At 42.6% G+C, this 22,450-nt stretch overlaps 1 protein-coding gene across 2 annotated transcripts in view; it reads left to right on the forward strand.

Moving 5' to 3' along the window:
- The window catches only part of prkar1b (protein kinase, cAMP-dependent, regulatory, type I, beta), a 66,636-nt gene that overhangs the window by 16,569 nt on the left and 27,617 nt on the right, over nucleotides 1–22,450 (forward strand). For both annotated transcript variants that reach the window (XM_067570285.1, XM_067570286.1), the window contains one exon: nucleotides 4,004–4,095. In XM_067570285.1, the coding sequence (XP_067426386.1) occupies nucleotides 4,004–4,095 (92 nt within the window). The remainder of the gene's footprint in view (nucleotides 1–4,003; nucleotides 4,096–22,450) is intronic.

The following is a 22,450-nucleotide window of genomic DNA, read 5'->3' on the forward strand; positions in this document are numbered from 1 at the left end:
TCATGACCCTCACTGAATCTGAAGGTACTGTTATTTGAACAGCAGCTCCTCATGTGGCAACAGGGAGGAAGTGGACCCCATCTGAAACCGTTCAGAGTGCTAAGTCTGGTCTTCACTTTAGGGATGTGGTTGGCCAAGGCCAACATGGGAAAGCAGGTCTAGGGCTAGTCCCAAAAGCTCCTCAATGGCACAAGGCAACGTCAGTGTAGAAGAGATGACTCGTGATAGAGGTCAATGGACTAACTGGTAGAGCCTGGACTAGAGGAAACCCAGCTGGCATGACATCTGGGAGATGGAGGGATCTCAGTTATGTTGTCATCAGAGCCACTTATGACCTCCTACCCACACCCTAGAAGCAGTGGTTGGGAGACCCCGCTTTCTTCCTTTGTCAAGAACCTGCATCACTAAGGCAAATTTTAACAGGATGCGCTAGGAGCCTCACCCAAGGACGTTACACTTGGCAGCATAACCAAATTCTTAGACAGCTGGCATCAGTCTTGGAGCAGAGGCGAACCACGACAAATGCTTTCCCACAAACATCAGCAGGAAATGTCCACTTCACGCCCTTCGTACCAGCAGGCCAACTTCCAGAGCACCATATAACATCAAAGGATGCAAGGATTCTGCTGGCGCTGAAGAAGCTTATGAGAGGAAAAAGACCAAGTACTCTGAACTGGCAATTGAAGCTGCCCAGAACGGCTGGAAGACCAAGATTTCCTCTGTCCTTGTCAAATGCAGCAGAAAAAAAGTGGTAGTTAGCTTTGGTTTAAAAGGAGAGACAACAACTGGGCGGCTAGATGAAGATAGAGGGGTATGGAACTGAGGGGGGTGTAACTGGGACGCCAGGTATAACCGTCGAACCCTCTGGAGATGTCGTGAGCTTATCAGTGAAACGTCAAAGAAGGAAGGTGCCCACCTGATGACCCCGATGACGTACCTACCCCTCCTTTCACCACTCCAATCCCACTACCAACATCAAGAGTGCCAATTTACCACCAGGATTGAAACATCAAGTCCTATTAGCTCTGCTGCTCTACTAATCAAGCAGACATTGAGGTTGTTTGTTGTTTATTTGTTGGACAGAGAGCTGTCATTCTGTTAACACCCACTTAGTGCATAAATATAAACACACTCATTGGAACAACGTGACAGTGTGAAGGGATATTAACTGTGTAAATTTATTACAGAAATTAATGAATAGACTTGGACACAAAATACACAATTTATGAGTCAGCAGCCCTAACCGATGTTCAGCATGGATGTTGAGATTCAACTCTGTGATATTAGATTGACTGTGATAGACTCCCCCTCAGGTTTTTACAGATAGTTGACATCTTCCTAATGCTGAACGGAGCGACTGTTTTTATTAAGCCATTTCTTGCTTCGTTTTAAGAGTCTTAAACCACATACAGTAGATTAATATTATAACAAAATCAGGAAATAAAGTGTGGAAGAAGACTTAAAGAGGCTAGTTCGTGTCAGGTTCAACTGTCAGTTAAATTATTTTGAATACAAGGATGCATCATTACATGTAATATGTTTTCTTGCTGTTATGCTGTCGAATGTTTTGTTTTTTTCTAATCTCCTAACCTGATTACGGAAATTGGTTTTCTTATTAAGTTATTGCAGAAAGTTAAGTGCTTATAAACACTTCTTGACACAAAGTCTAAGAGTGAATCAAGACATTTCTTTTTACTTGTCTTTGGAGGTGAACAGGTAGGTGAACCTGAAAATGATTTCTTTGTAAATTGACTTTGTGTTTTCTTATTGCGGACATCGAGGTTGTTATCTATCATCTTGTCTCCATTTTATAATTTAATAGGGCTACAGGATAGAGTGCTCTTTTGCCAGAAACTATAACTCACCTTTACACACACACACAAACCCTAGTCGTTATATCATTACCGTGCTTGTTCAATTGTAATTAACTTGACACGGCATTAATTGCCGGGTAATGACAAAACGGCATGAACCCCCGTCACCACGCTGTAATCGCATGGCCACTGGAGCATGCCGCGTGTGTGTGTGTGTGTGTCAGGTGTGTACATGCACCCACATGCATTTGTGTTTATGGCTCTGAGGTCCCTACCAGATGCTGCAGTCATGTGTCATGGCAACAAGCCTTCCTCTATCTCTAGCCTCATTTTCTTCACTGTCCCTCACTTTCTTAAAGACTCTCTCTCTTTCACACACACATACAAACACGCACACACACACACATGCAACGGCTCACACAGCCACGTCAGCAGCATGTGAAAAAGAAATTACTTAATGTGCTTACCCAACAAAACAGACCATCCGGGAAAACTGATTTAGAACATGAAAGCACATTATTGCTTCAGTATGGGAGAGGTTTTCTTTTGGCCATTGTACACCGAGGTAACACTAGTCTCACACACACACACACACACACACACACAGGCAGACACACAGCCTACATGCTGACATCTTCCTCCATCATCAATTCCATTAGTGACTCCATTGTGAAAATCAACAGATGTTTTTAACAGAACACAATCAATTAGCTTACCCTGCTCATCCGATTAAAATAGCTTTGCTGCAAAGTGCTGCGACTCTTCTCTTAATGAATAGCGAGGCCTGTCAGTCAGGCCTGGAGAACACATTAACAGAATGAATGTCAGGACTGACATCAGATTGATTGAGAGCACTCTCCTGATGAGGTAGGAACAGAGAGGACGTTGGGATTAGATGTTTCTTCCAACTTCAAATGGAGATTTTTGGGATTTCCAAACATATTTCACAGCTAATATAATACTGTAAGTAATGCTGTTGAAGGAATATAATATGGATGTTGCTGATGGAAGCAAATAATCAGCTTGTGTCTAACCTAATTTCCATTTTTCATCTCATTTTATTATTGAGTATTTATTTCAGTTGAATTTGATTGGCTCTCTCATATAACCACTTGTAAATTTAGCTGTGAAATCATGAGGAATATATGTGGCTTTACCCCAAATATGTATCTTGCAATTTCCACTTGGCTAGAGCAGAGTATGTTGACATTACCCTGACAAGTTAGAAAGGACACCCTATGAATATATAATTCTGAACAGTTTAAATAGGTGGTTGCAAGCTGGCTACAAGCTGAGAGCCCTGACATTTAATGATCCCCTGGGTGACAGAGCTGGAGCTGGATGTTGTGAAGGATGATTAGGAGGTTGACCTGAAATCTGAATCTGAAAATGACTTCTACCACTGAGCCCCCTCTGGGTGACTGTGTCCTCAACCAACTCAGTTTCCAGGCCAGGCCAGACTCTTTTCCCTTTCTCTGTCCAAGTACTGCAGATAGATAAAATTTTGGTACTTTTTATTTCATATGTGATGTGGTTGTGTGTGTATTTTGTGTGCATGCTGTGCACAGTGCTACGTGGTTGTCTTCATGTGGAGACATCTGTTGCCTTAAAGTAATTACAGCCTGCCCCCTCCTCTCCCCTACCACCAGAGACAAAACACATACACACATATACGCAGACACACACACACACACACACACACACACACACTCCTCTCCCTTTCATATTATTACATTTCTTCTCCTGTTTCTCTTACTTTTTTGCCTTTCTCATCCTATGATAAAAAGAGCTTAAATTCTCTTCTGGGATGCCTCTTTATAAATACAGACTTCTGTGGCTTTGTTGTGGCTACAGACTTTGCCATTCCCTTCCCATGGACACATACACACACCACTGAGTCTGGGACATGAAAATGCATGTTTTATGAATGAGTTCAGGCCTCTTGTGAATTTTTAAGGGCTTTGTGACATTTTGAGTGTAATCCCTGAACAGATGGGCTTTCCCAAAAATACACAGACACACGTGCGGTATATTCCTTTCAGCGTTTGCCAGTACGCTGCTCTTTAATTACTCAATTTAGTCTGCTTTTGAAGTCAGGCCTATTATGTGTTTGCACTGGTTTGTTTCATGTGTCCACCTGCATGGTGTTGCGCTTTACTGTTATGGATATTTCTGCTTTGTCTATACAGGTGATCCCAAAGGACTATAAGACCATGACGGCCTTGGCCAAAGCCATCTCCAAGAATGTGCTGTTTGCTCACCTGGACGACAATGAGAGAAGGTAAAAAACCTTTATGACTCCATTGACAACTTTAATAAGTTTGCACAGCATCTAGTGTGATTCCAGAAAGCGAGACGTGTGTTTGGACAATGAGTGTATGTTTGTAAGCAGTCATGAAAAGGCCATTGTTCCAGTCGAGTGTATTGCCCTCATGGCCACTGTGTGCCAGTGTTGCCTGCTTAGGGAGCACCTCAGGTCTGCAGAGACACGACAGAGGGAGGAGGAGGATTGAATATGGACAGATGTGGCAGAAGAGGAGGGGGATACAGCGAAGGGTGGGTAAGGGGGCAACTGGATCTGTCTGTATGTTGTATTGTGTTGTGTTGTCGGCTGTTATGGTAACTTGAAATTATGTCAGTATCATGTGTATACAGATATGGGCGGTGGTACGCAGACACCTTGGTCAGAAATCAACAATTCTCCATAGTTGGCTTTGAGAGAGAAGGATGCCAATTTCTCTCCATCCCTCCCTTTTTTCATACCATCTGCTCCTATTCATTGTTCCATCACATTCCTCCTCTCTTCAGCCATCCTCTCTCCATCCTTCCATCTGTCCCAAATCTCCAGTGATGGCTGGGTCTGGCTCTGACAAGGGAGGGGGGCCTTGTGGGAAAGTCTCTCAGGTGGCTGCCGGGCGGGACCGCCAGCCGGAATAGTGTTTCATTGGCGGGGAGAATCCATTATGCCCCATGGAGAGGAAAACACCAGAGCTTTCCTGTCGGCAAAAGCCGCTGCGGACCAAACCCAAAACACACTCTTTCCAGTCTTTCGTCAGCTGACAATTTACCGTGCTCCTTTGGCACAGGCACACAGGCCTCTGATTGCACGTCAGTGCCTCTGTAGCAGCACAGAGCGGAGTGCAACATGTGATAGATCTGGACAGTCTGAAAAACCATATACTTGGGTGGCTGATGTGGCAGATTAGAGTTACACCAGAAAAATATATGCCAGTAGACCATAAACCATCAGGTTTTAATGTACTCAAGGCCTCTCGGCATGCCAAGCTATGTAATGGCGTTGTCGTCAGCCCTTGAAACCATGTATGATGTAGAATTTATTCGACTGGCTGTCGTGTTCGCTGTCTCGCTACACACAGCTAGCATGAACCATTAATGCTGCACTTACAGGAATCCGTTGTTGTGGGATTTGTGGGTGAACATGCAGCTAGCAGTGCTTAAGGCTCTCAGCTCGTGAAAATTGGGTAAGACCTTGTCTGATTTGCTAGATTGTACAGCGACATGGCAGTTAGTTGGCTATGACTTCGTCCTTTCTCTATTCCTCTCTGCATTGCTCTCCCTCCATCTCTTCTGTTCTTCCTCACTTCTCACTTCCAGCTGATGATGTTTGATGGCTGGCCGGTTGGCTGGCTGGTGAATTGGTCGCATTGCGGTAATGTTGCGGTTGTCGCGCCTGGAGCCCCTACAGACAGAAGTGTATTGATGTATAGCCAATGTGGTCCTCCAACATTAATGAAAAACTGCACACAGCAACCAGCAGGCCTTTGCACATAGCTCAGTTGCTGGAGTGCACACTACATGCTTACATTGGTCAGGGATGGCACAAAAATTTTTCCTGAGAAGGTGCATCTGTGATTTTGGCTCACACTAAATGTTGTACAATATCAGTAATTTACAATAGTAGTGTGTATCCATGTTATTACAAGCAGCAAAACAGCAGATGAAGCCAAACTCGAAGCTTCGAAGTAATAATTTCTGCTTGTTGATCCCTTCTGTTGTTGGCATTGATGAAGTCACGGTATGAAGTACATTGGCTTCTTAAGATGTGCCAGAGCTGTCAAGGACTGACGCACATTAGCAGATGGAGTCTGACTGTACGGTTCTCTCTCTCTGCCTCTCACTCCTTCTCTCTTTCTTGCTCTTCTCTTGTTCCGCAAACAGCTGGCTATTTGGGTTATCACACGCCCTTGCACATGTGGTCTCATTGGCTGAGAAGACAGTGACAGTCGACCATTACCTCTGATATCACATCAGTATTGCAGGACCATTCAGGTCCTTTGCTTGACATCAGGGGAATAGGTCAATGCATGCAGCGTGATTACAGATGATTGCATACAAAAACTGCTTCTGACTAGTTTTTATTGACTGATGTTTTGCATTGGCAAGTATTTTTTTGTATTTTGTTCGATAATTGGCTTAAACTGTGATAAAATAGCCATTTTTTTCTGAAGGGTATGTGTATGTGAGAGACAGAGAGAGGAAAACCAGAAGGCTGATAGCAGTGTGTGTATGTGCGTGTGTGTGTGTCAATGAAAACATCTTGTGTGATTAGTCACTCAGCAGTTATGTAAGCTGAACACCACACAATTTGTTCCCCCATTAGCGCTATATTATGCTATCATCCCCTTCAGTAATGAGCAAGATTGAAAACAATGAAGCCCTCTTTGTTTCTCTGCTCTCTCTAGCGCTCTATTTTTCCTCTCATCACTTTTTTTTCTTTTTTGTTGCCCTCTTTTTTTCCCTTGTTGTCTTCTTGTGTTGTCTTGTCCTCTCTCGCTCAGTCTCTCATTCATAATCATAATCTAATCTTCTTAAGTTACTTATCTGCCTTTCTAGGAATTCAGGGAGACTGCACTGGCTCTGTAAGCAGTGCATTTTGATGAATTTAATAACAGACTAGTTGACAGGACTACTTTTTCTTCCATTTTCTTCTTTCTCTTTTTTGGTATTGCTGCTCCATCTCCTATGAGTGTTTATGTTTTTTTTCTTCAGCAAAAATGTACAAGGCATATTTTGTGCATAATCCAATATCATACTCTACAGATACCAATTAAAATCTGTGGTCTTTTATGGAACATGATTTATATCTGCCAGTCTTGAACACTAGAACCACTAATGAGTCATTTAATGTACACATTTTAAGTGTCAAACTTAGTAGTTAGCAACAATATATCATGCCAGTCCGTGACTTAAAACAGTATATAATAATAAATGGGTTGACTGTGTGTTTACTTTTTTACTTGGCCAAAAATTTGTCCATGTGCACACAGCTGACACTGCAGGATTGAGAGGCTTTACAGTGATTTCCTGGTTAGTTTAGTTAATTCCCTCAGAGGCATCTCTGGAAGATAGACCACTGCCTGCGTCCTTGTTGCCTGCTTGACAAATATCAGTCACAGTGGACAAAGTCTACGCTTTTAAATATGTGTGTACATTTTTTAAGAATGCAATCTCAGAGATTCAAGTGTTACGTCGACTCCCCCGAACACACATACATGTACAGTATACATGTCTTTCCAGAGTGAGAGTTATCTCTCAGTAGTGAAGCTGCGTTATCAATCTTTTGATGGGGCTGAGGTGACTGTGTGTATAATTACAAGATTGGTTCAGACAAGAGAAAAATGATCTGGTAGGGCAGAGTATTACTTCAACTAAAACAGAGCAAGCTTGTGGTCTGTCTTTTGATCATATCCTGTTTTGTAAATGTTTGTGTCCTCAGCTTTCATTGTCACTAATGTAAAGATGTCAGGGTCGAGGGTGTATGTGTGTGTTTGAGTAAGTTCTGGAGAGAGAACAAAAGCAGAAGATAAGAATTGAGAAGAGAACTGAGCAAGAGCAAAGGCATTTGTTTTCCCTTTAAAGGTGAGAGTCAGAGAGCGAAAGAGGCAAAAACGAAGGAAAAAAGGGAGCAAGATGGATGTGGTAATGCCCCACATTTTGCTACCTACACCCCTACCATGACACCCTCGACTTTCTCTGATGTGGATGATTAAGCAAATAATAATTAAATAGACATAAGGCCAAAATGTTGGAATCCATCCTATAAGCTATGTGAACAGGAAAGAGAACAACAGTAAAATGTGAAGCAAACACACGCCGCACACACCAACGTACACACATAATCAGGCATGCAAATACTACCACCATCACTACAAATGATGACAGGGATTATATGGATATATACACACACACACACGCACATTTTCAAGAATGCACGTCAGTCTGAGTTCCCAGTGAGTCTGCTCCAGCTGTGAGTGTGGAGTCTTTGATTAACACACCATTCCATATGTCACACTTTATGGCCTCAAATCTCCTGAGCTCCTCCAGCCGTGTGTGTGTGTGTGTGTGTGTGTGTGTGTGTGTGGTGCATCTTTCCTCAGCTGCCTGGAAGTAAAACCTTAACACATTTTGCCCTCCAAATTTGTAGACATACATACATATGCTCATGCATTGCACCAGTGTAAATACAGTGCAACATAAGGGATATTTTGTTTTGCTGAATAAAATGGCCATGATTTGTTGGTAATACAAACTAAAAGGGAGTGAACATATACTGTACCATCACAGGACTGAGTCTCTGTCTGTTTATCTCTTTGACCTTGGCTGGTCTCTAAACTTAAGTTTGAATCTCTACCATGGTGTGGTTCCCAGCAGTTCACTGGGTTGACCTCTCTATTAGCTGCCCGTTAGCTGCCATAATGACCTCATTATTATGTGCACAAACAGACTCACAAGTGCGCAAGATAAGCTGGGAACAGGTGTTTGATTTCACATTGTCCCAAGCCTGTTTTGCTAACGCCCAAATCAGCCAGCAACCACCTGTCTCAATACTGTAACTGTACAGTAGTTGTTATCATATCGACTGAAACTATTATCTCAACTTACCATCTGGTTGTCTGATTGTTCTGTTTTGCTTTCAGGTAACTAACAGCATTTAGATGATAATATTTTTCAGATTAAAGGTTTTGATAGGAACATGTCAGGATTGATAACAGGAAGAATCAGGTCATTTTCTTTTGCGCCAATTTGGATATCTTACCTCAGCCAAATTGTCACATTACATACTTGTACACTATGTATGTGCACGTGTGTGTGTGTGTGTGTGTGTGTGTGTGTGTTTGCATTCATGTGCTTACCTGCACATTCTTGTTCATCCAGGTGCAACCTCAAATGAGAATGAATTCCCATTGAGAATCAGTCTTTTAATATGGTCAATAGAAGCCATATCGCCTGTTTAAACACTCATTCCTTCTGTGATAGTGTTTCTTATCTAACTTCCCACTCAAGTGATATGAAATGAAACTTCTGATATCAATGGGCTGTGTATGTATTCATGCTTTTGTCAGTTTTTCTGCACACCTAGATAAATGACCTTGACGATCTCTCACTCTGTGTACGGTATGTATGAGGGAATGAAGTGAAAGATTGGAGCAATTATTTGAGGTTACATTTAGAGAGGGATTATACTTACAGAATAAGAGGCCTCTGGGAAATCTGCCATTGGTGTTCACTGCTCCTTTGCATTTATTTTGCCGTTGACACATAAAAACACACACAAATACACACATATATGCACATCAAGTTGTCTTGTCCTGTTTGCCTGCATTAGTCTAACGCCCTTATACCACAAAACACTCTCCTGGGTGACAGTACAGATACTAGAAGCCCTGCTCCCTTTATAACGACATAAATACTCTGGCAGGCACAAGGAAACCCTGTCCATCCTATTACTTGAGCTGTCTTGGCAGAGCCAGCAAAATTCTAAAATAACCAGTTACCATCTGGTTATAGGAGTTGTGAAATCTTTTCAGGACGGGGCCCAATTGTAAAATACACAATAGAGAACCAAAACGTCAGAAGTTAAACAAATTTTTATACAAGCTAAATTTTGCTGTTTAAACGTTTCAGCTGAGGATACAATAGGGAAAGCGATTGTAAAGAGGTGGTGCTCACCTCATCCTGTCTGCTTTAATCCTCTAATTAACAAGCAGAGTAATGAGTTGATGAAGTGACTGATTAGTTGACCTCTGACCCTGAAACCCTGACCTCTGCACCTTCCCCACTAGCCCCTGCCGATGGACGGGGAACATCTTTAGTGTACTGGCACTCCTTGTGTGTGTGTGTGTGTGTGTGTGTGAGTTTGTGTGTGCCTGAAGAGGTGCAAAAACAATAATAAATAAATCAGCGAGCAACAGAAAACTTCAAGTAAACAAACAATAGCAAAGGGAAGGACACTGATGTCACCTGAGAGATCTGTCTTGTCTCGTGTTCCAGCGTAGGTTTATCTAAGGCCAGTGTGAAGGGACAAAACAACAAAGAGGATGAGATGGTAGATAGTGTGCTGTGTAGCCATATCAGATGAACACAACTCCCATTATAATATCTGATAGCTCACTCATTTGAATCAGGCTTCATATCTTCATTATGGATGTGGAACTTGGGCTCAGTGCTCCGGCAGATGGGCTCATATTTGAAACACAGACACAGGCTCTTGTGTCTTAAGCCTCTGTTTCTACAATTAACAGTACAGCCAGAACTTTTTTTTTTCTTAATATATGATGAAATGCAAAACCACAAACACACACCTACTTAGATCAATATTGGCATCCAGATGCATACAGTGACACTCAGAATGTGTTGTTACCATATAGCTGCCTCTAGAGGGTGTTTTTGCCACACACAGATAATATACTGTAGATATTAACTAGTTATCACTTGAGTCATTGTCTCTGCTAGACACACAAACAAGTACATATATCCAAGATTAATGGTATGTGTGTGGACATACACACTTGCACACTTTGCACACTCTTCTCCCACTGTTGTGAATTTGGGATGAGGATAGAGGAGGTATCCTGTAGTCTCTCATACCTCGATTGTGTGTGTGTGTGTGTGTGTGTGTGTGTGTGTGCTGGCTTTACGGTTATTTGTCTGTCTTTTCCCGTCATTAACAGGACCTGTTTCTTTGTGTGTTCAGGTGGAGGAGTTGTGAGGATGTTTGACTCAGTCTATGATTTGTATTTTATGGTGAGCTAAGCAACAACAGCAGTCCGAAGCATGAACAAATTAGCAGGTTTATGTTGTGTGTTGTTTAGTCTATTTGTTTGTGCGTCTGTTTGTATTTCCTGTCTTACTGATTTCCTCGTTGACTCTTTGTGTGTTCTCATCCCTGTTCTTCCTGAGAGCCCGGTGGTCCTCTTCTTCCCCCCTTTTCAGAACTCACCACACTCTCTCTCTTTCCCTTCCTGTCTTTCTCCCTCTCTCGGTCACGCAGACTCATTCACATCTACATCCCCACTCACATCCAGTCCCTCCCCCACATTCATCTGTAGTCTTCTCTCTCTGTCCCCTGCGTGGCTTTGTGCTGCTGCCACAATGCCAGGGGCCAGGCGATGAGGTCACTCTCCACAGGAGAGCTGCAGGCCTGACTGAACCTCGACCATCCCCACCACCATCCAGCTTACAGAACAGGCCAGCAGTCTCACCTCCCCCAGCGCACCGCATCTCTGCCTCAGCTCAGACGACTTCACCTTTACGCCCATGCAAACCACAGGACACGGACATGAACATAATAATTCGTAGGAAGTTCGTATCAGCCAATCTGCATGCTTGCAAGCCTCTGCAGACAAACACACGTGTACATGTGTATAAGAGAGCACACGAATGAACAGATAGCTGGAAACTTTTGTCCTCTCTCACACCCTCTGCTGTATTTCAACCTGTCCCCTGCTGCCTCTTCTGCCCTCCAGCCATCTTTCTCCATCCTTCACTCAATCTATTTCTCCATCCAGTAATGAGTCATATAGTAGTGTTAGTGTCTGGAGTCCTTTCAGAAAGCTGTATCCCTTCCAAAATGTACCCCAGAGTCAATACGGGACAGTTTTCCAGCTAGTTATGATTCATCCCTGCCTTTTCAGCTGCTTATACCATCAATGAGAGTGTGTGTTTTTGTGCGTTTGCATGCGTGGGTATAGTGAGGGTTAGATGTGTTTGCCCGTTCATTTATGTGTTTGCGGATCCTTACAAAAACGGTGTGCGACTGTGTGTTTCTGTACATGTATGCATGTACAGCACACATGCATGTTTGTCTTGCAGTAAACAGGAAAACAGAGAGAAACTGGCCTTCCTTTTGGATCTGAACAGTTGGATCAAATGTCTACAATAAGAGAAACAGTGAATCACCCTCAGTGTCACCTCACAAAATGGTCCTGGCTGAGTACTTCAACTGCTGAGAGAGTGAAAGTAGTGCAGTAGTAGAAGAGAGCAAGTGTATAAAAAAAAAAATCAGTGTTAACACTTTAAAGCTTACACACGCCTGTGTATGTATGTCAGTGTTTGTGTAGCAGTACACTGGTTTGGAATGATGCATGGCATTCGTGAACGTGGACAGTGTCATGATTCATTTTATGTGAATGAATATGTAGGGTAAATGTACAATCGTGCATGACACTGACTTCCGAGTGAGCGTTTGCCCCTGCTGTGAGGACATGATGTTCCTGCAACCCTTCAGTGGCTTTATAGCTCAGCTAGGCCCAAAGTACAACCTACACACTGACCAACACACATTAGCCGGGGACGGAGCAGCCCAGCGCCCTATACAGAATAGCCCTGGTTGGCCCATGGCCTCCTATTGTATACATCCCGTCTGCTTTGTCTATGCTACTGTGATAGGTTCCAGCGCACAGGCACAGACAAGAGTCTAGTTATAGCGTGTTAATTCTCCCATGACCTACTCATTGGTGTGTGGGTGTCACTCTGGTCGAGTTTCATTTAGATAAGAGGCGCTCAGCCCATTTCCATGCTTGATAACCTTGAATGTGTGATGTCTCAGGGAACTTGTAGATAGTAGGCCACCATAGAGCAATTGGGTTTTTCAGGCAATAGATTTTTTTAAAAGTTGCCGGACAAATGCTGCTATCTAGTTACAGTATGTACATTAACTTGACTATCAAGAGGGCTCTCGGTGAGTTTTAGGGCTTTACAGTTTTTTGTGTTATAAGTGCTACAGTATTTTGATTCACATCTCTATAAAAACTTATACATGATAACAATTCTGCTGTATTTGCATTAGCAGAGAGATCTGTTTCATCTCACCAAGCACTCGCAATTTCTCCATAATTTTCATTAACAACTTGCAAGGTTGTTTTACACCACATGGTGGACGGTGCAAATGCAGAAATAAAAACAAATCTGATGTGTATAAGAGAGAGAGAGAGAGAGAGAGAGAGAGAGAGAGATGAAGGAGTAACATATTGAAAGAATATCCTTTGGAGGAAAAACAAAAATGAGGCCACCCAAACGTTTATAACAGCAGGGTTTTCCCTAAAACGAGTAGTTTGAGGATCCAAAACCATTTGAGGATCACCATACCCAAGAAGCTCATACAGGCACAAGGATGATACAAAATAAGTACTTTCATTTAAAAATAGTCTCCCTAAGAATTGTGACTGAAACTTGTGCTGTCACTTCTCGGTGAGAAAATCACGGCTCGTATTGTATCCAATAGCAGCCTCAGCGAGTCAACTTATGTTGTTGTTACAGTTCAATGAGGTTTTCAGTTAGCAAGCCGCTAACAATAGCACATTCCATGGTGGTAGCACATTATACACAAGGTGCTAGGTGGTTGCTCAACACTGTCCAGGTCTGCAGGCTGTGTGTCGGATGAAGCTGTCTGTTTACAGCAGGGAAGGCCTTACGTCAGTCAGATGTCAGCTATTGAATGTCGACCATTTCTCTCCCTCCCATGCACCCGCTGCACCTATTACCTCACTGACTGGTTGATGAAGTTTATACATGCACACACACACACAAACATACACACACAAATACAGTGCACACTTCTAGCCTTTTGCAGTCCTACAGTGTATACCCCCTCCTTCACTTCTCTCCATCTAGTCATCTACTCATCCCTCCCTCCCTCTTCCTCTTCCTCTCCGTCTCAATTTCCATTTGTATCCGTGTGTTTCTGCGTGCATGTATAATGGGCCATGTTGTGTAAAGTCTCAGGTTTAAACCCCAACAAAAAAAAAGCAATTTTGTCCCAATCTGCTTCTCAAATGCTTATCTTGTTCTAGTGCTTGTCTTCTGCGAGGTGGGAATGAGGGAGGAGGGAGGGTTAGGGCGGAGAAGAGAGGAGAGGAAAGGACATGCCCTCGAGACAGCGGCATGTCTTGTGATGTTTAGCGACGTGTCAGGATGTGTGTGTGTGTGTGTGTGTGTGTTTGAGAGAGTGAGAGAGGGAGGGAGGGAGAGAGAGAATGAGACACAGCTCTTGGCACCTGTACACAATGTATAGGGTTATTTCATCTGTGTATAATATATTTGTGTGCATTTGGTGGAATTACGTCTTTTTTAACTCTGCATATCAGGTGAGGAAGAGAGATTGTCTCTCTCTCTTTCTGTCTCTCCCACTCTCTCTCTGTTTCTTTCCCTCATTCCAGTGACATGTCCCCTGTAGACACATCAGAGCGGTGGAGGTTTAGTCCTGTCAGCGCCTGATTCAGCCTGACCGTTTTTCCCCTTAAATGGAGGAGGAGGCTCGCTTTTTCCTGCCCTGGGGCAAACAACGGGAGACAGGGGGCATTAGGAAGTGTGAAAACGCACAAGCACTGAAAATACTGAATGACCTAGGCCGACAGCATGAGGAAAATTAGCTCAAGTAAGCAAAGACAAAAATAGGTTTTTATTAAAGTTAATCAACAGCACAGCAGCTTAACCACTATACAGAGCAAATGTGAGAAAGGGAAAAGGAAAGAAAGGGAGAGGCAGCAGGGTTGGACATGTTTGTGATGTTTATAGGCTGACATCATGGCTGCATCAGCAGGTGGTGTGTGTTGGATCATCAGGTAGGTCTGTATAACAGCCTTGTCATGTTGAATGCGCAGTCTGACAATGAGGGAGCAGGAAAACCTCTATCCATATCACCAGAAGGCCAGCAATGTATTCTGAGATTTAGTGAGTCTTATTTTTATCCCTTTTCTTAATCCAGCTCCATTTTTCATGATAGTGTGTGTTCTTTATAGACAGAATACAGGAGAGGAAGGAGAAAATAGATTAGATATCGACCCACAAGACACCATCTCAGCCAACTGAGTACTAGTACTGGAAATTATTCAGCTATTCTCTGTAGTATCACACAATAATCCTATGATTTTAAACATCAAAGATACTGATGAGGCATATATTTACAATCGTGATACTGTCAAATTACTTGATGTTTGCTCGCCGCCCTGGAACACATCCTCCTTTCTCCTCACATCCTCCTATCAACTGCTCTCAAACTCCTTTCCTCCTCAGTCTGGTCCTTTCTTCCACTGCCATGCAACTCTGCTTCTCACCTCCTTGATGCCAGTATGAATGTGTTGTATATTTGTGAGTTAGTGTGTGTGTGTGTGTGTGTGTGTGTGTGTTGGATGGGTATGTTCCAAGCAGTAGTCACAGAAGAGGAATTCGATTGTACAACCTCCACATCATTATCACAGCTGCCATTAAAGCTGATGGCAGACGTAAATTATCTTTTTAAAGCTTTTGTATATATGAGTGTGTGTGTGTTTATGTACAAGCAAGTGTGAACAGGGTGTTCATTTAGCTCCGTCTGGTAGTAGGCCTAAGCTGTCTGGTATTCACTGCATCAGCTGGCTGTCCTTCTCAACAGCATTTTACTATTCTCAATGAAATCTCACTATTTCTCTTTTACTGTCTCTCTGTTTCTACCTTTTCTTATGTCTAAACAAACACTTCCAACCCTGTCTTTACCCTTGCCATGCTAGCATGACAGTGTTAGGAAAGCAATGGAGGCAATAAGGCCGGATTGCCCTTTCATGAAGTTGGCATTGGCAGGCTAGCAGGGTCCAAGGTGCCAGTGCCAGTTCAGTGAAAGTTCAACTTGATATTTTACAGTGTGTGAGGACTACAGTTAGGCTCAAAGGTTTCAGGAAAGCTACTGTATCAATTATTCAGCTATACAGTACAGCTATAAAGTGTATTTACTAGATAATGCATTAGCTACTGTTTATTATTGAGCAGTCCCCATGGTGACATGGGCTCCTTGATTTACACAGTTTGTTCATTTGGTCATCTTACATCTTAGACGTAAATTCACCTTTCCCTTAGAAGTCTACCAAGGGCATGGTTTGAGATTTCTTCACTCTCCATCATCAACATAAACCCTTTCTACTTCTGATGGGATGACTGCACCTCTTGACTATTCAACAACATCAGATTCTGAATAAAGTTCAGCTAAGAAATAGGCTGTGTAGTTGCAGAATTACATTCCATCTTATATCAACAACAGACACCCTTGTTTAAATAAGTGTTAATGAGGTTGAAGGGTTCTCGGGGTGGTATGTCTCACCATCAACTAAAACAGTCCTCATTATTTGCTGTCTGCTGTGTATATCTGACAACGCTGAGTCAGTTCTCCAGAAATTTCTGAGCAAAAACAGAGCTTGCGAAATGTTGTCTGGCTTTGAAAGGATAAAAAATTATGCATCTCACCATCTTAGACAGAACTATGGAAAACTACGCATCTTAGACTACACTTGAACACTTTCAACAAACGTTCTCTTTCTCTCAGGTGGTCTGATCATTGCAGTACATATAAATGACACTGTTTCCTTCAGCAGGTTTTAGCAGCAGTGTATCACCAGCATAAACGCACCGGCCCTCAGGTGCTTTGGTACTGCAGTGCGCACATACTTAGCCACACGTCTACAGTTTGAGGCAACAGGATGCATCCAGGTTTACACCCCTTATAAACCCACCAGGGCCAGGTGTGTGGGTTTAACACAGTGTGCTCCCTGCCCTCTGTTGGTTTTAAATGCAACCTCCAACATTTAATCACAGAGCTTACTCTAACTGGACCTCTTTGGATTCCGTGTACGAGAACATTAGCCCCCATTAGATTTTTGAGACAAAAATATCAGTCCAAACCACTTTTAAATTCTATTTAAAAAAACTCTTCATTGTGCAATAGACCAGCGTGTTTTGGTGCCCATTATGTTTATCAGACCTGGAGTCTTAGAGCCCCGAGGACCAAAGCCAAGGGCAGACTGGGAAAGGCCAATTGAGTGTTAGAAAAGTGAAGGCTCTCTTTCACTCTTTCTAGCCTTGGCCTTTTCTCTCCTTCCACATTGTTGACCATCCCTAAGTGGTCATTGCCACCAGTCGACCGACTGTTATGCCCACCTGTAAACCTCTAAGGCCAGTTCACATCAGCTCAAACAAACATAACAAACTGAACACAGCCTACTCTATGTGTATTTCCATTTATTTTCTGTTTTATTTTTGTCTTTTCTATTTTATAAATAAAATAAAGTGACTGACAGTTTGCAGGATTCTGCTGTATGGTTTCTTCTCTGCAGAGTTTTCGATCATATGCATCTGCCAATAGGACTTTATGGTGTGTGAGAAGAAATATATAGAAATCATTGTACATTGTCTATTCATTTGGCAGCTGTTAAAATCATGCTGTAGCTGTTGTATTATAAAGTATCCTGTCCAGTTTGACTAGAGGACGAGTCTTATGATTTGGTGGTTGGGCACAACACACAGTGCCGGGGGTTTTCCTTTGGAGTTTGGAGGCTAATGTGAAGAAATGGGCAGCAGCTGGCACGGCCTGGTCTCTCCATTTTTTGCTGCACCTCCAGGGAGATTCAGGGCGCGTGCCAAGAGCTTTCATGTCATAAATATCCTCCTTGAATGCTTCAGTGCTTTATAATTATACCCTCTTCATTTGCCCCTTTTTTCTCTCTCTTGCTCACTCTTTAATACTACTGCCTATGTGTTATGTGTCAGTGGTGTGTCTCTGTCTTGTGTCCTGTGTGTATGTGCATACATGTTTACTGTATTTAATTAGATGAGACTGAATTAGATGGTTTATAAAAAAAAAAACTAAAAAAAAAATTCATTGTGTGCACACTAACAGAGCTCAGTGGGGGTGAGTTGGTTCTTCCATGTGAGTAACTTTGGCTGGTTGTGCTTAACTTTAAACTCTGGACATTAAACTGTGCACCACTTAGTCAGCCTCATAAAACGGTTTTCCATAGCGATGTGATATACCCAGAGTGAGTCACACAAAAGGCTAGTAAACAATTCTGTTTACCACCGTCATCAGTGAAACTCTAATTAATGTTTGCATGCTTATTCTTGAATTTGCTTGCGTTTTTTTACATTTTGCTGACTAATCACAACTCTGCACTTGGTAGCCAAACAAAAAGCACTACTGTAGTATGTCATCCATAGCAACCTGCCATTTTAGTTAAAGTTGTTGAAATCCACAGTGCATCTCTGTAGACCTCCAAGAGCTTTTACCTCTAGGTAGACTACGTTTCCAACATAAATGACCAACACAGGGCTTTCTAACTTATAGGACACATGAAAACCAATTTTCCTCCGTCTTATGGCACAGTCATTCTTACCCTAGCATACTGTATTAGTAGCCTCATCTGGGAGGTGTAATAATAGTCATATATGCAAAAGAGGAGAACTCCCCTTTTAACCTTTCACAACTATAAATTCCTAGTTTTTTGGTTTGTTCGCCCTTTGTCAGATGCTTACAACCTCTCACAATATTCTATTGATCCATGTAGGATTTTTTTTCCTCATCTCAATGTATAGTGTGGTCAGAGTCGGGCAGTTGTTTGTTGTCATGTGGCTTTTCAGGTGAAGTATTATCACCTTATCACCCTGTTACTTGTTGTCTTTGTTAGCCTACAAAACTTGAACGTATTAAACAAATCACATGTACATTTGGTGTCTTCGGGCCATTGCTTATATTGCTGAATTGTGCAGACTTGCGAAACAAAGCCTATTGTCTTATTTGCCAGAATCAGCAATCTGAATTACTTTCAACAGTTGTAGTGAAAATTAATCCTTCAAGCACTTACGACATGAACACTGTGCCAGCCAAATCAGCGGCACAGTGCTGCCAACCAAGACACAACTTGAAGTTCCCCTATGCGGTTGTTGATTATTTTGGTTATTGCAAAACCCCTTCCACCCAGTGAGTGAGCATTCTGGATGGGTTCCCCATTAAGCGCTTGTGTAACTCAACATTCTGCGGCCCATTAAGAAACACAAAGACATGGCGGCACGCCGTGCTGTTAAAGAGCCCTTTGGTGTTAATGGCATAATGGCAGTGCTGTGTGTTGAGGTAGTAATGTAAGAGATAAGACGTCTGCTGCTGAACAAATGAACAGCTGTGTTGTAGGAGAGATTAAGGAGAAGGAGGGAAGAGGTGAGAGAGAAAGGCAGTCAACGCCAACCAGAAAGAACAACAAGCAATCCAGCTACAACAAGCAAGCCTGATTTTATTTAATTAATGACTGAAATCCCCCAAGCTAACCACATTTTATGGGTGTTTGAGAACAATAATGGGGTGTTGCAGTGTGGTGTGTGTAAGCGAGAGTGAAGGAACACATAAACTGTCATTCCCACATAGTTGCACACATACATGCATGTATACACACACTTTGTTATTCTGACTTGCTTTTTTTTTTTCTTAACAAAACCACAGTTTAATGATGAGCACAACACAATACAATGCTGGGTGTTACATAAAGGTGTCTTCTTTCTAATTGTATCCATTTAGATGTTAATTCTACCTATGACTGCATCTTTTGGCATCCTCCTTTGAAACTGATGCTTTATCGCCACACAAGCCTGCTTAGTTTATTACGAAAGTGTCATTATCTCTAGCTTCTACTTCCTGCGCTACAAACAAGCACACACACATACGGGCTTTGTACTGTCTATGTGATGTCATCGGGTTAGGGACTGTGTGCACGCCCAGGGGGATAGATTGTAAGAGTTTCAAATGAGATCAGAATGATGTCAGTGAGGATAGGATGAAAGAAATAAACAATTGGGTATTTACATAGATGCATTTTTGTTTTTGTGTACATGTGCACTAGAGTGTGGGTGCATGTGAGGGCACGTACACATGTGTCACAGGGAAGTATCTCCACATATCTCAACCATGACAGAAGCTTTGTCTCCCTCCCTAGGGTGGAGGTGAACTTCCTAGCCCCCACAGAGTCTGCAGGGTCTCTCTTTCTGTCTCTCTCTTGTGCTGTTCTGTCTCTGTCAGAACAGCACATCCATTGTTAAGGGGCTTCCCTGCCTTTTCATAAGGTCAGAGGGGGTACAGGTAGCGGAAAGGACAAGATTAATCACTTCATCTGGGACAGGCAAGGAGGGGGGGGGCAATAGACCGAGAGATGGGAGAAATAGGTGGGGCAACAAGAGAATTAGAGGGAAGAAAAGGGTAATTGAGAGGGGAGAGGAAGAGAAAAAGTGATCGAGAACAGACATGGAGGAAGTTGGGGATGAAGAAAGGGAAAGAGAGACAGGTAAAGACGAGGGGAAGTAATTACCTGCATAAGTGTCTTTGTTGTGTTCACCGATGCATTCACTGAGGGGATGGAGAGAGGCAGGGCATGGAAAGAGAGAGGTGGTCAAGGGTAATTACCTAAACGCAGGTTTGCTTGCCTTTGATCCTCTTGCTATGACTATCTCGCTCAGTCTTGAACATCCTACTAGCCATGTGATGCATGGCTAGTAGGATCATCATCATCATCATCATCATCAACACCATCATCATCACCACTACCGAAGTACAGCCTATAGTCTTCAAAGCTAAGGAGCACAAGAAGACACCTTCTGACTCATAAATACTGTTTTCTTTCTCTATTTCCTCAGTTCAGGCTGTTGAATTGGTCTCCTCTTGATTTTTTTTTTCTTTTGCGAAGGTAATTATTTTGATAGACTACACAAAATTAGTAATACGTGACCTGAAACTAAGTGCTCCGAAGCTCCCTGAATAAACAGACTCCATGCTGAGCGCAGGTGGGCACAGACGTGAGGAGAGTTCAGGGCATTCCTGCAGATGTTGCTCTGACTAATCACCATCAAAGCGTTTGAGTTTGCGTGTCATACGAGAGTGCCGGTATTCACGTTTTAATCAGGAATGCCTGCGCTTAAATATGTTGTTGTACTTGTAAGTTTGTGTGTGAGTATGTTGACATATACAGCTGATTGTAGTGGTTGCGTTCACGGTACCACGTAATAGAATTTGTCTTGTATATTAGATTACCTATAAGTATGTCCCTGCATCTTTTAGCTGGTGTCTGCATACTTCAAAGAGTGAGTTTGTTTTTTGAACACGTGTGTGTGTGTGTGTGTGTGTGTGCTGCATGTCCTGGATTATGTGTGAGTCAGTGGCCAGCTGCAACACACAGGGCCTACCTGTGGGTGTAGTTGGCCTAAATCCACCTTTTTAAGTCTGCTTTTTATTCAATGTCACATAAACAAATACCAGCAGAGTCCATTCACTTCCAAACCACTCAATAACATCCTCAGATCTCTCCCCAACATCTGCTGACCTGCAGCTTTAACGGGAAAGTTCATGTAAAGACACACTTTCATGTCTGTTATGTGCAGCAAGGTGCGTTCGCCTGTGTAAGCCTTTTCATTTCTAAGTGATGCATAGCCTAGTGTACTGTCATGAACGCAGTCATATTCAACACCCACACGTTATTTTGTACAAACAAACATGTGTGTTTTCATAGGCAATATATACTCAGACACAGACAGACTGGCTCAAATACACATTCAGTGATGCATATACACACACACACACACACACACATGCACACATAACCGAGAACAGGCTCAAACTTGCCCCGCATTCACTCAGCAGGTCTTGTACAGTATGTCTTTGATATGCCTGACCCTCTTTTATTGTTTTTTCTATATTTCTCTATAAGACGGGTGGTATGCAACTGATTAGATAGATAAATATACCCTGAAGGTGAGAGATGGGCGGAGAGGAGGAGAGGAAGGATACTGAGTTTTCTCTTGTCCCAACACATCCCAGCAGTGGAACTTTAATCTACTGAGGCTTCATGCATTTAAATGGCCCGATTAGGAACAGTCTAACAGGCGTTTTCCCTGCCGGGCTGAAACAGAAATTAAGTACTTGCGCAGCCGTCATTTTGTTTGTTTTTTCAGCGCCTCTCTCTGAAGATAGACTCAGAGAGTGTATCTTTATACACAGAGATACAGGCGTTGATCATAGGCCTCAACAATACAGAGTCATGTTTAAGTCTATGTGCCATACCAATAATATGTAAAGAGATTATCTGACAATAACATGCCCTTAGGTTTTGTACGTTCATTTAAACTAGTTCAGTCTAAACACCAGTATTACCAGATAAGTAGTAATAATGTCATTGTTATGTTTTTGAGCCTGATGATGAACCAAACTGTGGTGGTTTTGTTGGAGTCAAATTATAAAACTTTATGTGTTCTTGTTAGCAGCTTTGTTCTTCTTTCTTGATAGTTTTTACTGAGGACAGTGGGAGTTTTGTTGGATGTGGATGACGATGATGAAATCAGTAGTGAACTCATTCAGGTGGGCGTATTGTGCACAAGTTGTGTGTGTGTGTGTGTGTGTGTTTGTGTGTGTGTGTGTGTGTTTGTGTGTGTGTTAGGGTCATCCAGAGTTCCAGGCCCATCTCTTTGGCTATGCTACTTGTTTGTCAGTGAATAATGGCCTCAGATGACAGAGTTAACAGAGTGATGATGGCTGTCTTTCCCATCATACCGCTCTTCCAGAG

Source organism: Thunnus thynnus, chromosome 17 (genome assembly GCF_963924715.1).
Source record: "Thunnus thynnus chromosome 17, fThuThy2.1, whole genome shotgun sequence".
Classification (NCBI taxonomy): domain Eukaryota; kingdom Metazoa; phylum Chordata; class Actinopteri; order Scombriformes; family Scombridae; genus Thunnus; species Thunnus thynnus.